The sequence below is a fragment of the Chaetodon auriga genome, chromosome 2 (assembly GCF_051107435.1).
Source record: "Chaetodon auriga isolate fChaAug3 chromosome 2, fChaAug3.hap1, whole genome shotgun sequence".
In the NCBI taxonomy this organism is placed as follows: Eukaryota; Metazoa; Chordata; class Actinopteri; order Chaetodontiformes; family Chaetodontidae; genus Chaetodon; species Chaetodon auriga.
The window spans coordinates 15,486,456-15,498,961 of NC_135075.1; the positions used below are offsets into that span (position 1 = coordinate 15,486,456).

Genomic DNA, 12,506 nt, shown 5'->3' on the forward strand with positions numbered 1-12,506 from the left:
GAATCATTAAACTGCAGGTCATAATCCACATACCTGAATGCCAAGGCTGGCCAGAGCCTTCTGTACATCCTGGTGAGAGAAATGCACAAAAGTCATTCAACAGAGATGAAAAATATTGACAATAAATGTTTCCACAAGTCACAGCGGAGTCATGACAGGTGACGAGCTGACGCCGTACCACTGCTGTCCCGGGTCTGCCCGGCGCCCCGTCCTCTCCTGGGTCACCCTGCAAATAGAAAGATATTAAAGTGTCAACACAAAAGGCATGAAGCCTCACTCATGTCACACTTTCACTAAAACAGGGATGTGAGTTGAACTTACAGCATCGCCTTTAGGACCGGTCAGACCTCTCTCCCCCTGGAACAAAGAGGGGTAGAAGTTCAAGAAGCAGAATAAATGGTTACTAATCTAAAGCAAACTGAGATCAATAAAGACAACCACAACTTACTCTGGCTCCCGCAGCTCCCGGGATCCCAGGGACGCCCTGAAGGACAGAGCAAGGACAATGATAAAAACATCAACAGATAAGACCGTGGGAGGCCTGCGGCAGCATACAGAGACAGATGGAGATAAAACACACGTCCCTGCTGCTACACGAGGGAGCGCGATGCTGCTGAGGATAACATGACCACACGAGAGCTACACACGCTTTCTGGTTGATGTTTCTGGAAAATTACCTTTTCTATGATGGTATGCAAACAAAGAAACACAGTTACATATTTAACATAATTGCATGCACAGGAACTGTTTTGTGTGTGTCATGAACTTCGTCTTCCATTAATGTGCAGTGGCCCGTTGAGGTCCATATTATTCCTTGCACTTAAAACTGCAGGAAAAGCAGTAATGTGTGTGTGTTAGACCGTAATATGCATTTAAATTAAAAAAGATGTCAGACTGTTGCAGTCATGCACACTCACGGGGGTTCCTGGAGGCCCCTGTGGGCCTGGGATTGCTGCAGCTGGAGTTCCTTTAACATACACAACCTGAGAGTTGGAGACAATGCATAGATTGGTACTAATTAAAAACTATCAGTCCCACTCATGATATGTTTCGACTGTGTCGACATCTGCTGCACCTGTCCAGGAGGGCCAATGTTGCCAGGTACTCCAGGAAGCCCTGGAGGCCCAGTGGGTCCTACAGGCCCAGCAAGGCCCCGGTCTCCTTTCAGCCCATCACGGCCCTGGAAAACACATGCAATTACACAACTGAGACACTCTACACAGGGTTACTTCCTCCTGCACTATGCTAGAGTGAACTATAAAATCAAAGCAGGTGGCCGCTGCCACCCCTCCACTGATGTTCTAGAGATAATTAATATGAATTTGCACATGAAAACAGCACTCTGACATTTGGCGCCTCTCTGGATTCCTCTCAGAAGTGGCTTCCCCTTAAAGGCTAAGCTTGATCATTAGAGGCTAGTGAATGTATAGAGCTGCTTCTGAGAAGCCTATTGATTCAGCAGTGAGTGAGAGTGTGATGGTAATGTCAATGTCAGATCAAACTACAGTTGATAAATACACACTTGAGAGGGAAAGTGATGAGGAGAAAGGAAAGAGGAAGGCTGATGTGTACTACAGTAATGTCAAGGAAAACAGGATCAATACAGGAAGGAGGGGGTGAAACAGGGCAGGCTGAGTCAGACAGGACACGGCAGAGAAACAAATGACAACCAAACACCAAGAGATCACAATATAAAGGAGATTTGGCAAAACTGACATCTCTTCCTGCTCCTCCTGCTTCTCCTTTGTCACCCTGCAGATTAAAGACAGCAGAGTCAGATTCAAAGAAAAAAACAGACATAATAAGCACCACTGTACATGACAACAGAGGAAAAAAAAGACCTATTTCATAGACTTGTCACATAAATTTGTTAGAGATCACCATTCTGCTTTTGGTCAACTTAAGTTACTTTTCCTGAACTTGCATAAACTGGTGAACAACCACGAACCTTTCTCCCATCTTCACCTGGAACACCGTCCTCACCCTGCAAGTCAGAACAAAACGCATTACAGACTCCACAGGAACCAACTGAGTAATGGCCGGTCCACTGCAGGAGCACTCAGATAATTCAGTGTCATTATGCCAAGACAGCCATTACGCAGCAGACCACAGAATAAACATCTGCACTGCTTTTGATCAGTCAACATCTGGCACAGGAGAGAATATGTCAAGGCTGTTACCAATAAGAGAATGATAGAGAGGCAAAGTGAGAGAAAGAAAACAAGCACTACAATCATCATTCATATTCTGACTGAACAGAGTCAATATCAAAATCCGTCATGTCTTATTACAGCATGTCAAATTAAAGATGCTGAAGCATGCCGGCTTAGAAAAGTAAGGCCTTACCATTTTGCCAGGAGCCCCAGGTTTGCCATCCTCACCTGCTTTACCCTGAAATGTAACAGCAAGGCTGATGAGACACAACTATGCAAATGCGGTCGAAAACAGACTGAGATATAAAACAACAAACGGACTAGACTCATGAAGAGATACATAGATATAAAAATAAAAGTTTGTGTGTGGGTGTGTGAGCGTACTCACAGGTGTCCCTGGAGTGCCTGGAGGCCCGACAGGCCCTGGGGGGCCCTGTTCCCCTCTGAGTCCTGATAAACCCTGGTTAATGAGACCAGCACACATCACAGTGAACGGCTTAATCAGGCTAAATACCTGCTAAAATCTGGTATTGTGAAAGATTAGGACTTGTGCTCTTGTCATGTTTAAGTGTAGCAACACTTGAATGTTTTCCATTTGTACATCTCAGAAAATTAAATGTGCATAAGATTGCACACCACAGAAACGAATAGCAGCAGCAGTCATGGAGCTGTCATCTGTCCGTCCGCCCCTCAAAATAACATCGAGGCTCTTTCACTAAACTTTCAGCTGAGCAGTTGTGGACTTTCTGAACCATTATTATGGTCAATATTACATAATAATCTGCTGTGAAACTGGACTGGGAACATCTCTTCCCTACAGTCGCCTTATGCAACTGGCCACAGGAGTGAAGGCTGAATTTTAACACCTCCACAGTGCCCCCTGCAGCACGCACACCTAAAGTGCACAGTGGTAAGACGTGTTCACTGACAATGTGTTAAATACAGAATTTGGGTAATATTATCGATATAACAATGAATAATTTCAAACAACTTACTAAATATATACAAATCTGATAATTGATTGAATTCAAGTGTATTTTTCAAACTCAGTAGAAAGGGACCTCACATCTCTGCCAGGATCGCCCGGTTTCCCAGGATCACCCTGTAACACAAAGAAAAATAAAGTGCATCAGCTACACACACATTCACCACCCAGCGAAGCTCTACATACGATGTGTTTTACAGTTTGGTGAAAAGATGGCATAAGCTGAAGTACCCTCTGACCAGGTGGTCCAGAAGAACCTGGTTTACCATCTAGACCAGGACGTCCATCTAACCCGGACGCTCCCCTTTCTCCCTGTTCACACAGAGGTTTAAGGTTAGAGAACTACATTTACATTACATCCTGAAACAGTGAGAGGACAGCTTAAGTGGCTCAGTTCAGTTTTTGGCCATGAAGCTTTCTGCCAGGCCCTCCGCACTTCATCCCGCTGAGAATCCATCACAAAAGGGAAACCAGAGGAATGAAGGACAGCGAGATCTGCCGCTCACCTCACCAGAGAGCAGAAAATACTTCACTCCTCAATACTGATAAAAGTAAATGTGTCAGTTCAGCAGGTGAGAGTGTGAGCAGCAGTCACACAGATTGATTTCAAACCTTCTCTCCAGGTGCTCCTCTATCTCCTGAGTCACCCTGCAAATATAAAATATGAAATATATTACAAGTGAAAGTGATGTAAAGGCACAAGTGATTCACATATTTTCAGATGTCTAGTTATGAGAACTGAAGTAGAGGAACAGTGTCAGAATGCAAACTCACTCTTGTGCCTGCAGGCCCCCGTTGGCCCTCAGGGCCCTTCAGAGACAGCAGGGAAAGAACAAGAAGTCACAGAGGATCATTAGTCACGCATACAAAATCAACAGGGAGAGGAGTCAGTGCATACAGATGCATATACAGTGGTTCATCAGATGCTCACAGAGCCATGTACAATCTGCAAGAATGAGGCAAACTCACTCGCAGGCCGGGGGCTCCGGGAGTCCCTGCTTCGCCTTTCTGACCTTTGGCGCCGTTCTCTCCTGGGTCACCGATGTCGCCCTGGGAATCACAGTGACGTAAGCTGTTTTAGCTGTCCTACTTTTTTTACCCAGTTAACGTTCATTTAATCAAGCCATGGTGGTCTTATTCAGTTTTTCCATCGTGTGTCTGCAGGAACTAAAACAGCCCCAAGAAGACTGGATTTGGGAGGACAAGCACAAGATCTGCATGGGTCCATACCTTCTCTCCTCTCTCTCCTTTTAGCTGGGCCTGGACGTCAGCCTGTTAAAGAGAACAAACAGAGAAGAATGCATGTGGTGTCAACACTGGGTTGTTGGAAGTATATTCGATGGTAAGAAGATGCTGAACATTATGAAGTCTATATCTGCCAATGTCCCATAACTCACTACAAGGAGAAACTCTCAAAATTAGGTGTCTCAAAATAATGAGAAAACTTCTCATTATTTTGAGACACCTAAGTCATTTGGAGACATTACATGATTTTTAGATACCTAGTCATTATTTTGTCACACTAAGTTGTTATTTCCAGAAAGTCTAGGATTTACAGAAACCTTTTTCATCATATTGGCAGAAATGGGGCCCCAGACGCTGCAGTGTTCTGAAGTCTAGTCTACTTTGATCAAAATGCCTTAAAGTATCACTATGGTTCATTTTGTTTTACACACACAGTACAATGTGACACACTCACCATTTTTCCTGGTGGTCCTGGAGGCCCCTGAGGTCCCTTGAAGAAGAGAGTGGAAATATGTGAATCCACTTCATCCGACACAAACTTATAAAAGCACCTTGTAAAAATAAAGCAAACTACAAACCAGATCTCCTTTATCTCCTCTGGGCCCCACAGGTCCAGGGCTGCCCTGTGATCGAACACAGATCAATAAGATACTGAGCAGATGACCTTCGTCACTGTTTCTTCTCTCAAGGCCTCGGTCAAACAGCACAAGAGCATTGTGACAAGCTAACTCAAGCATCGTGGTACATAAACGTGTGTCTCACATTTCGTCCTTGCTCTCCAGGGTCTCCTATGTCTCCTTTCTCTCCTGGTCGCCCTGGTTGACCAGCTAGTCCCTGAGGGGAGGGGGGTCAGTAAAACGTCTGTTAACTGAACTTTGCATTGATGCACTTTTGTACTTTCAGAGTGCAAACTCGACCTACCCTCAGCCCTCTTTCTCCCGGCTTCCCTGGAAGGCCAGACTCCCCCTGATGAAACACAAGATGAAAAGCCAGTTGCAGTTACATACACACACACACACACACACACACACACACACACACACACACACACACACTTCCAATGATGAGAGTGGATGTTAGCAAGAACAAGAGGGAGAGATCATACTCACAGGTGTGCCTTCATCACCCTTCTCTCCTCTCGGCCCCTGTGTAACATACGTATAAATAATTCATTGATTTTAACTGGGAGGAAATCTTAGTGGCAAGACATTTCAAAATCTACTACATCAACTGAGTACAGAGTACAGAGGACATGGGTATAAAAAATACAGTGTTAGACTGCATGCAAGCATATTTTACCTCTAAAATGGCATCATTAGAGATGCATGTTGGAAGGAACAGAAGAAAGCTTAACAGGCGGTCTGATCTTTGACAACAACACTGAGAGCCACAGGCAATGACAGTAACTGCTGGACTGTGTTTCACAGTAGTAGAATGTACCATTGATTGTAGTATAAAACCAGTAAAAGCTTCCTACAAGGGCTGGGATATATGGTTGATATCATGACGAGGACACTGGCTCTAATTCTAATCATCAAAACAGTCCAAAGCAGCGATGCACAATATGGATGTACTGCAGCAGATTCTTACCGGCTTCTCGTGGCTGTTACTGATAAAACAACCAATAATTTCACATTTTTGTATTTTAAAAAGAAATTCATAACCTGTAGTTTATGCACACCTGACGGTAAGAAAGATGGAGTGAGCAAAGATGGATGATTTAATATTCCATAGCTCTGACCTAATAGAACTGACATTACTGACTTTATTATTATCAGCTGGTACTTTATCAGCCTGATGATATATCGTGCAACCCCAGTCCAAAGAAGAGCTGGAACACAGCAATTAGTAAATTATCAAAATAGCTGCCTCCTCATTTTCTCTCGATTTACTCATCAATTAAACAATACTTAATGCAGCTCTAAAGCTCATACCATCACACTAACATTCAGCTTCAAGTTGCTAAATAATAACATTTAACAATCAGCCTTCTTACTGCTGAATGTACAGAAAGCAAACAAGTGAACCATGAAGGTGAGGAGAGAAGGTTCTGCTGGAGAGTGAACTGTGTTATTTTTCACAGTAACAACATGCAGCTGGATCCCATACACCTCTCTGACCTCTTTCCCTGCAAGACCGGGCTTTCCTGGGATTCCTGGCCGCCCATCCTCGCCCCTGTCTCCTGGTTCACCTGGGTTTCCCTGAAGGACAGACACAAGACCAGTTCAAGCAACAAACAAACAAACAGAGAAACAGAAAAGCAGAATGTAGCAGGCCTCTCACCTTGGCACCCGGCCTTCCACTGATACCAGGAAGTCCCTGAGGGAAGAGCACATGTTTTATGCATTCTCCATTTTAGGGGCACGACTTACACTGACGGCCGGCACAGGGGAACGTTTCATGAATAATGGATGCTATCGGCAGGAACGTATATCACAGCAGCTGTAAACGTTATGATTGTGTCATTTGTTGTTCTGATGAAGAAGCGCCGTGATGACTCTGGCACGAACTCACTCGCTCTCCCGGCTCTCCTTTAGCCCCAAGAACACCTGACCCTCCTGACCCTGGAGACCCCTTGCAAAATGACAAGAAAAGGAAATGTCATTTAGGATAGAGGCCAGATTGTAAGTCCACCTCACATGCAAACAAGGTGATACCGTCTAGAGCATCATCATTCCCCCGATTGCTCACTTTCTCTCCTCTCAGTCCTGGTTCTCCTCTTGCTCCCTTCGCGCCCTCAGGACCAGTCAGGCCTTGCTCTCCCTGTGGGACAACAGAAAAGGAGAGTGAAGGATGATGTGAGTGAACAGCGCATTGTGTTAAAACGTAAACTTGACGAGGACACAACGTGATAGCTCACCTGTTCCCCTTTCTTCCCTGGCAAACCCTGAACCTGCATGAATAATACAGCAAAGACTCATCATCACAGACAAAGGCTGTCACGGGGATTAAGTGATTTTCCAAAATGAAAGGAAAGATAAATTATTATATGTCATGATTTATTTTTTCATATCTGATAACTCACACTCCTGCCGGGCTCCCCTCGTGCCCCCTCGTTTCCCTGGGAACAGACAGGTTGACATGTTCTTTCATCTTTGCTTGGAAATTCATTACATCAGATTATGAAACGTTCTGCGATGGAATCACGTTCCCATTGACCTGCTGCTTCTCATATGATCACACCTAATTGAATCAGTCTCACCTTTTCTCCTGCTGGTCCACTGGGCCCCGGTAAACCCTGATGACAAATGCAAAGACTCATTCAGGAGACTCACTGTGAATTTGTAACAGTCAGACCATGCGGCAAAAAGGCACACTGATGTCATTAGCCAATACTACACGGCAGCCTGTCACTCACTCTCAAACCCGGTGTCCCTGGCAGGCCTGGCTTCCCTGAGTCCCCCTGAGAGACAACATTATTCAGACAACAGCACAAAATCCCACAAAAAGGAGAAGGCATCAGGAGTTGAATTCATTTCAATTAAAAGCCAATCCAGCACTGCTGAACTCACTCTCTCTCCAGTTTCACCAACCGGCCCTCTCTCTCCCTGTAAAGAGACACATGTCCAGATTCACTGATTGTTTTCTGGGTAAAGAATCAGCCTTTATCAACACATGCATGTGCAGACATGATCTCGGTGAACACACCGTACGTGGTGTAATGTTAAAATGGTAATAATGTAAATATGCTGCAGTTGCTTTGGGTAGTTAGTTTTAGCTTCTTATCTGCAAATAACCTTTTACTGCATGTGTGGAAATTCAAGGCATCTCCATGTAATGTAAAAATAATTTTCTGATGCAAAAGAGGCTGAATTTATCAGCCATTCCCACAGCTGTCTGCTAATTGTTTTGCAGAGACAGATATCCATCTGATCAATGAAACAAAAAGGAAATTGGGACAGTAAGACCTTGGAATCAACATTAAAACTGCCTTTGAGTTCAGGTAAAAACAACTTCCATGCAGCATATTTTTGTTTGACTGAAGAAAAACCTTCTTCATCCTTTTCTAACCAACATTTTTTAACAAACTTTTTAGCTCTATGCAGGCTTGATGAGATGCACATCTGGCTCTGCAACATTGTTAATATTATCTAATTTGGATTTTTTTTTTTTTTTTAAAGGGCACATGCTCCTCTCTGTGGTCAAATTTACAGTGAAATCTACCTGTGCATATGGACCGCAGTGATTTAGACTATTAAAAACTCACACTTACACCACACAGATGTGCACATGCTCGACTGATTTACGCTCATATCATGTAACTCACCCGGTCTCCCTGTGATCCCGGCTCACCTGCCTGTCCTCGGTCGCCCTATCAGAACAGACAGAGAGCGAAGTCATTCCTCCACCTACACTTTACTGCGCAAGTGATATTCCTTACTTTATCTTACCTTGCTACCAATTTCTCCTGGAGGCCCGCGGGGACCCTGAAAGACATGAGAGAAATGCTTGAACATAATTGTATTAAGGGTTTTTTTTGTTTTAGTCCTGTTTATTTACAACCCTGATCGTAAAATAGTCATAAATAACTAAAATTATTGCCTGAGGGATGTTTGCCTCCACAAACCAGTCGAGCTGCATTTACATCCATGTCTGTCCAGACAGTAGTGAAGACTTTGAAGGGATTTAATAAAAAGTATTCAGTGGATTTTGGGTGAAATGGAAGATATCACTATATTGACATGTGTGATTGAAATAGAGAGCTTCATCACATGGAGCAACAACAATCACCTGAAGCTCAGTATCAGCAGAACCAATGAGCTTGTGGTGAACTACAAAGCTTCAGATATGGAAAGATCTAAACAATTATTATGACATATATTCTAACATTTTATGTACATTTACTGAATGTAACGGCAATTACTATCGTTCTTAATTCATCGTTCGATTGCAAACATATTGTAACGGCATATTCACAAAGCAGCTTTGTGAGATCCTGCAAAATGTGATAGTATTTTGTCTATAGGTGGCGCTACAGCATCATGATGAATTCAGTGACTACAACATAAGTCTCAGGTCGCAGCTCCATTTCTGTGTGACGCAGATCCAGATGCAGATCAGAACATTTTGAAATTGTGATGGTGTGACTTATCATCATGACATCAACCCACCCTGTCCCCAGGCTCTCCTTGCCTGCCTGGAGGTCCAGGAGGCCCATCAGCACCGTCGCCCTGAAAAACATGAAAATCATTTTTCTGAGATAAACACGTCACATGCTCAACCACTCACACACGGAATCAATCTGCAGCTACCTTGTCTCCTTTGCTACCCTGTGGTCCTGTTGGCCCTCTAGGGCCCAGAGGCCCTGGAAGTCCTGTAGCACCCTGATAATAGAAATGCAATGAGTAAACGCAAAAATACATCCCCCCACAGAGAGTTCATCTGCAAACCAAACATGTCAGCACATTGCCAGTGATTGACAGCGCTTACTGGGGAGCCCTTCTCGCCCTTCACTGCCACCCCGCTGCCGACTCCTGGAGGTCCCTGTCAGCAAAGAGAGATAAGAGCTGAGAATCATTATGCTCGCGTGCTCCTCGGGACATTTCTGCAGTGAGAGGACAAGCTGGCGATGATGTGACTCACCCTCTCTCCTGAGCTGCCCTTCTCTCCCTGCAGAAAGAGCCAGAAACAAAGAGAGGAGAGGATGATGAACATTGTCGTTAGGGAAAGTTCCTCTTTGATAATCTACGCAATAATCTACACACATAAACAACCCACAGCTCTGTACAGAATCCCAACGTTAAGGAAAACTGATGACAACACACGACCAGAAGGAAAAGTGAGTGTAATAAGAGAAATACGTGATTGGTCATTCTTTTCAATTCACAGGAGGCCGCTGTTTCATCACAGGAATTAAAATCTGCTGTAAAGCTAATTTGTTCAGACTGATAATCAACAATTCTAAATAGTGTGAGTCTTCACAGATATGTAGTCGAAATACCATCAGCATCTGTTTCAACTATCAGACATCAAAACTGTTTTTTGGATGCACAATATTTAACATCTCTTGAAAAAAAAATGTCCAATTAAAATCATACATTTATAATCATGTTGTGTAACTAAAAATGCCTCTGAAATCTCACACACAGTACATGCTGGAGCCTCCACTGAGGAAGATATTTAAGTGGCTCAATGCTGCCACCATGTGCATTAGTGTGACAATAACAGTTTCCTCTTAGAGCAGTGGTGCAAGCGAAAAGACTCGAGTTAGGATTCATTTACACCTCCTAAAAAACGCCTTGAGAGAACTGAGGCTGCTTTTATAAAGATATTATATGGAAATCTAAATGAGAGAATACATTAAGAAATTCTGTGCTTTTATCAGATATTCAACATTGCATCTGTTACGACAATAATCTGACACCAAGTTACACAATAAAATCATAGATGGCAAAATGATTTTTAAAGCATCGGCTGAGTTTCAAACAACCAACAGAATTTTCGACGTCTTTGAGACCATAAACTGTTTTCTTATAAATGTCTGTGAGCTGTTCAGCAAAACAAGCTGAACATTTAAGCTGCCAAAGCAAGTTTGCTTGTTTTTAGCACCAAATGGTGAGAAACTATTTCAATAATGTCATTTCTATGAAGTATCATTACACTAGAGAACTGACCACAGCACACTGGTGTTTACCAGGTCAGCTGCTCCAGATGTCACTCCAAAACACCAGAGTGAAATGAAAGAAATGAAAGATGTTTCAAAGACAGCTTGTGTTCTGATCGTGAGTTTTGATTTGTCGCTTGCAGAACATCTGCAAATCGAGTGGATCACTTAACCTCAGTTAAGGTGTGAGCAAATGCTCTGTGTTACTTTCAGTCAAGTATTCAGCTGATACTACAGTTCCTATTCGCACTGTAGGCATGAGGTCCCCTGGTCCTCATGTGATTCCAGTCCAGTGTAAATAGGGCTTAAATTGGTCTCCTGGTCTGCCGCGGAGGAAGGACGACCAGGATGGGTTAAAGGCGGAAGTCACATTTCACCAGTGCATGGCGTGTGTGGGCATGATATAGGCATGTATCTGTGTGACAAATAAAGGGGATTGTCCCTCTGATTCTCTATTCTCTCTCTTCTCTATGACATGGAGAGAGGCAGCAGGAGGAGGCTAACCTTGATGGAGAGTCCAGGCGTTCCTGGTATACCTGGGCGACCATCTTGACCTGGTGTCCCTGGAATTCCAGGTGCACCTTTGGCCCCGTCGCTGCCTGGCCGACCTGGAGTACCCTTAGTCCACAACACAAACACTGGTTTGTACACAGGATAGACTTAGGACCTCCAAAACAACTCAGTCACTGTTTAAGAACATTCAGCTTTAGACGTTTTGTTTCTTACCGGTATTCCTGGGATACCTGGCTCTCCTTTCCTCCCTGGAAGACCCCCTCCAGACACCGTTGAGCCTGGTTCACCCTGAAGCATCAGCAAAGCACCGTGAACTCACACACACGGACACACACACACACACACCTCTTGCTCTCTCTTTCAAACTGGCACAAAGAAACTGTAAACACCTGGGAGGTGGGTGAGGAAAAGGTTAGAAATGACCGCTCAGCTCACCCTTTCACCTTTGTTGCCCTTCGGTCCTTGTTGGCCCGTTACACCTTGTTCACCCTAAAACAACAGCAAACCATTTAGGAGGCACTTAACTTCATATTCCACAGGTCAGGAGAAGGACGGTTACTCACTGGGTCTCCTCTGATGCCAGGTAGGCCCTGTGACCCCTGCAGACACAGAACCATCATTTTGTTACCTCTGTTTTAATATGGAAACATGAACACATCCAACAGGTCTGTGGGTGGTGCTTCCTCTACTCACTGGGACCCCTGCACTTCCGGGGGAACCTGGTCGTCCTGGCAATCCTGGATTTCCATCAATGCCGGGAAAACCCTGAACAGAAAACAAACCGCTTGTTACTTCGGTCCTAATTAGGCATGTTTGTATAGTTTTGGTCTGACCTTAGATGAACTCACTCTCTCCCCCTTTTCTCCTTTCACCCGCCCTGAGGGGTCAACAGGGATACTTTGGCCTGGTGGACCTGGGCGACCTTCAGGTCCTCTGGGGCCCTCCCTCCCAGGCAAACCATCACGACCCTACATCACACACACACACGCATGCACGCACGCACACA

The 12,506-nt window shown here is 44.3% G+C and overlaps 1 protein-coding gene across 1 annotated transcript in view; it reads right to left on the reverse strand.

The window, feature by feature from the left end:
* col7a1 (collagen, type VII, alpha 1) overlaps positions 1 to 12,506 on the reverse strand; it is a 58,930-nt gene that overhangs the window by 25,000 nt on the left and 21,424 nt on the right. The window contains exons 31-72 of the mRNA XM_076742175.1: positions 12,349 to 12,468; positions 12,194 to 12,265; positions 12,064 to 12,099; positions 11,936 to 11,989; positions 11,714 to 11,788; positions 11,492 to 11,605; positions 9,967 to 9,993; positions 9,814 to 9,867; positions 9,636 to 9,707; positions 9,495 to 9,554; positions 8,775 to 8,810; positions 8,651 to 8,695; positions 7,896 to 7,931; positions 7,742 to 7,786; positions 7,586 to 7,621; positions 7,409 to 7,444; positions 7,244 to 7,276; positions 7,075 to 7,146; positions 6,898 to 6,957; positions 6,667 to 6,702; positions 6,504 to 6,584; positions 5,493 to 5,528; positions 5,305 to 5,349; positions 5,146 to 5,217; positions 4,962 to 5,006; positions 4,838 to 4,873; positions 4,369 to 4,410; positions 4,108 to 4,188; positions 3,913 to 3,948; positions 3,751 to 3,786; positions 3,370 to 3,450; positions 3,220 to 3,255; positions 2,542 to 2,613; positions 2,347 to 2,391; positions 1,949 to 1,984; positions 1,717 to 1,752; positions 1,076 to 1,180; positions 918 to 983; positions 449 to 484; positions 322 to 357; positions 179 to 226; positions 34 to 69 (exon numbers count right to left, since the gene is read on the reverse strand). Of these exons, the coding sequence (XP_076598290.1) occupies positions 34 to 69; positions 179 to 226; positions 322 to 357; positions 449 to 484; positions 918 to 983; positions 1,076 to 1,180; positions 1,717 to 1,752; positions 1,949 to 1,984; positions 2,347 to 2,391; positions 2,542 to 2,613; positions 3,220 to 3,255; positions 3,370 to 3,450; positions 3,751 to 3,786; positions 3,913 to 3,948; positions 4,108 to 4,188; positions 4,369 to 4,410; positions 4,838 to 4,873; positions 4,962 to 5,006; positions 5,146 to 5,217; positions 5,305 to 5,349; positions 5,493 to 5,528; positions 6,504 to 6,584; positions 6,667 to 6,702; positions 6,898 to 6,957; positions 7,075 to 7,146; positions 7,244 to 7,276; positions 7,409 to 7,444; positions 7,586 to 7,621; positions 7,742 to 7,786; positions 7,896 to 7,931; positions 8,651 to 8,695; positions 8,775 to 8,810; positions 9,495 to 9,554; positions 9,636 to 9,707; positions 9,814 to 9,867; positions 9,967 to 9,993; positions 11,492 to 11,605; positions 11,714 to 11,788; positions 11,936 to 11,989; positions 12,064 to 12,099; positions 12,194 to 12,265; positions 12,349 to 12,468 (2,262 nt within the window). The remainder of the gene's footprint in view (positions 1 to 33; positions 70 to 178; positions 227 to 321; positions 358 to 448; positions 485 to 917; positions 984 to 1,075; positions 1,181 to 1,716; positions 1,753 to 1,948; positions 1,985 to 2,346; positions 2,392 to 2,541; positions 2,614 to 3,219; positions 3,256 to 3,369; positions 3,451 to 3,750; positions 3,787 to 3,912; positions 3,949 to 4,107; positions 4,189 to 4,368; positions 4,411 to 4,837; positions 4,874 to 4,961; positions 5,007 to 5,145; positions 5,218 to 5,304; positions 5,350 to 5,492; positions 5,529 to 6,503; positions 6,585 to 6,666; positions 6,703 to 6,897; positions 6,958 to 7,074; positions 7,147 to 7,243; positions 7,277 to 7,408; positions 7,445 to 7,585; positions 7,622 to 7,741; positions 7,787 to 7,895; positions 7,932 to 8,650; positions 8,696 to 8,774; positions 8,811 to 9,494; positions 9,555 to 9,635; positions 9,708 to 9,813; positions 9,868 to 9,966; positions 9,994 to 11,491; positions 11,606 to 11,713; positions 11,789 to 11,935; positions 11,990 to 12,063; positions 12,100 to 12,193; positions 12,266 to 12,348; positions 12,469 to 12,506) is intronic.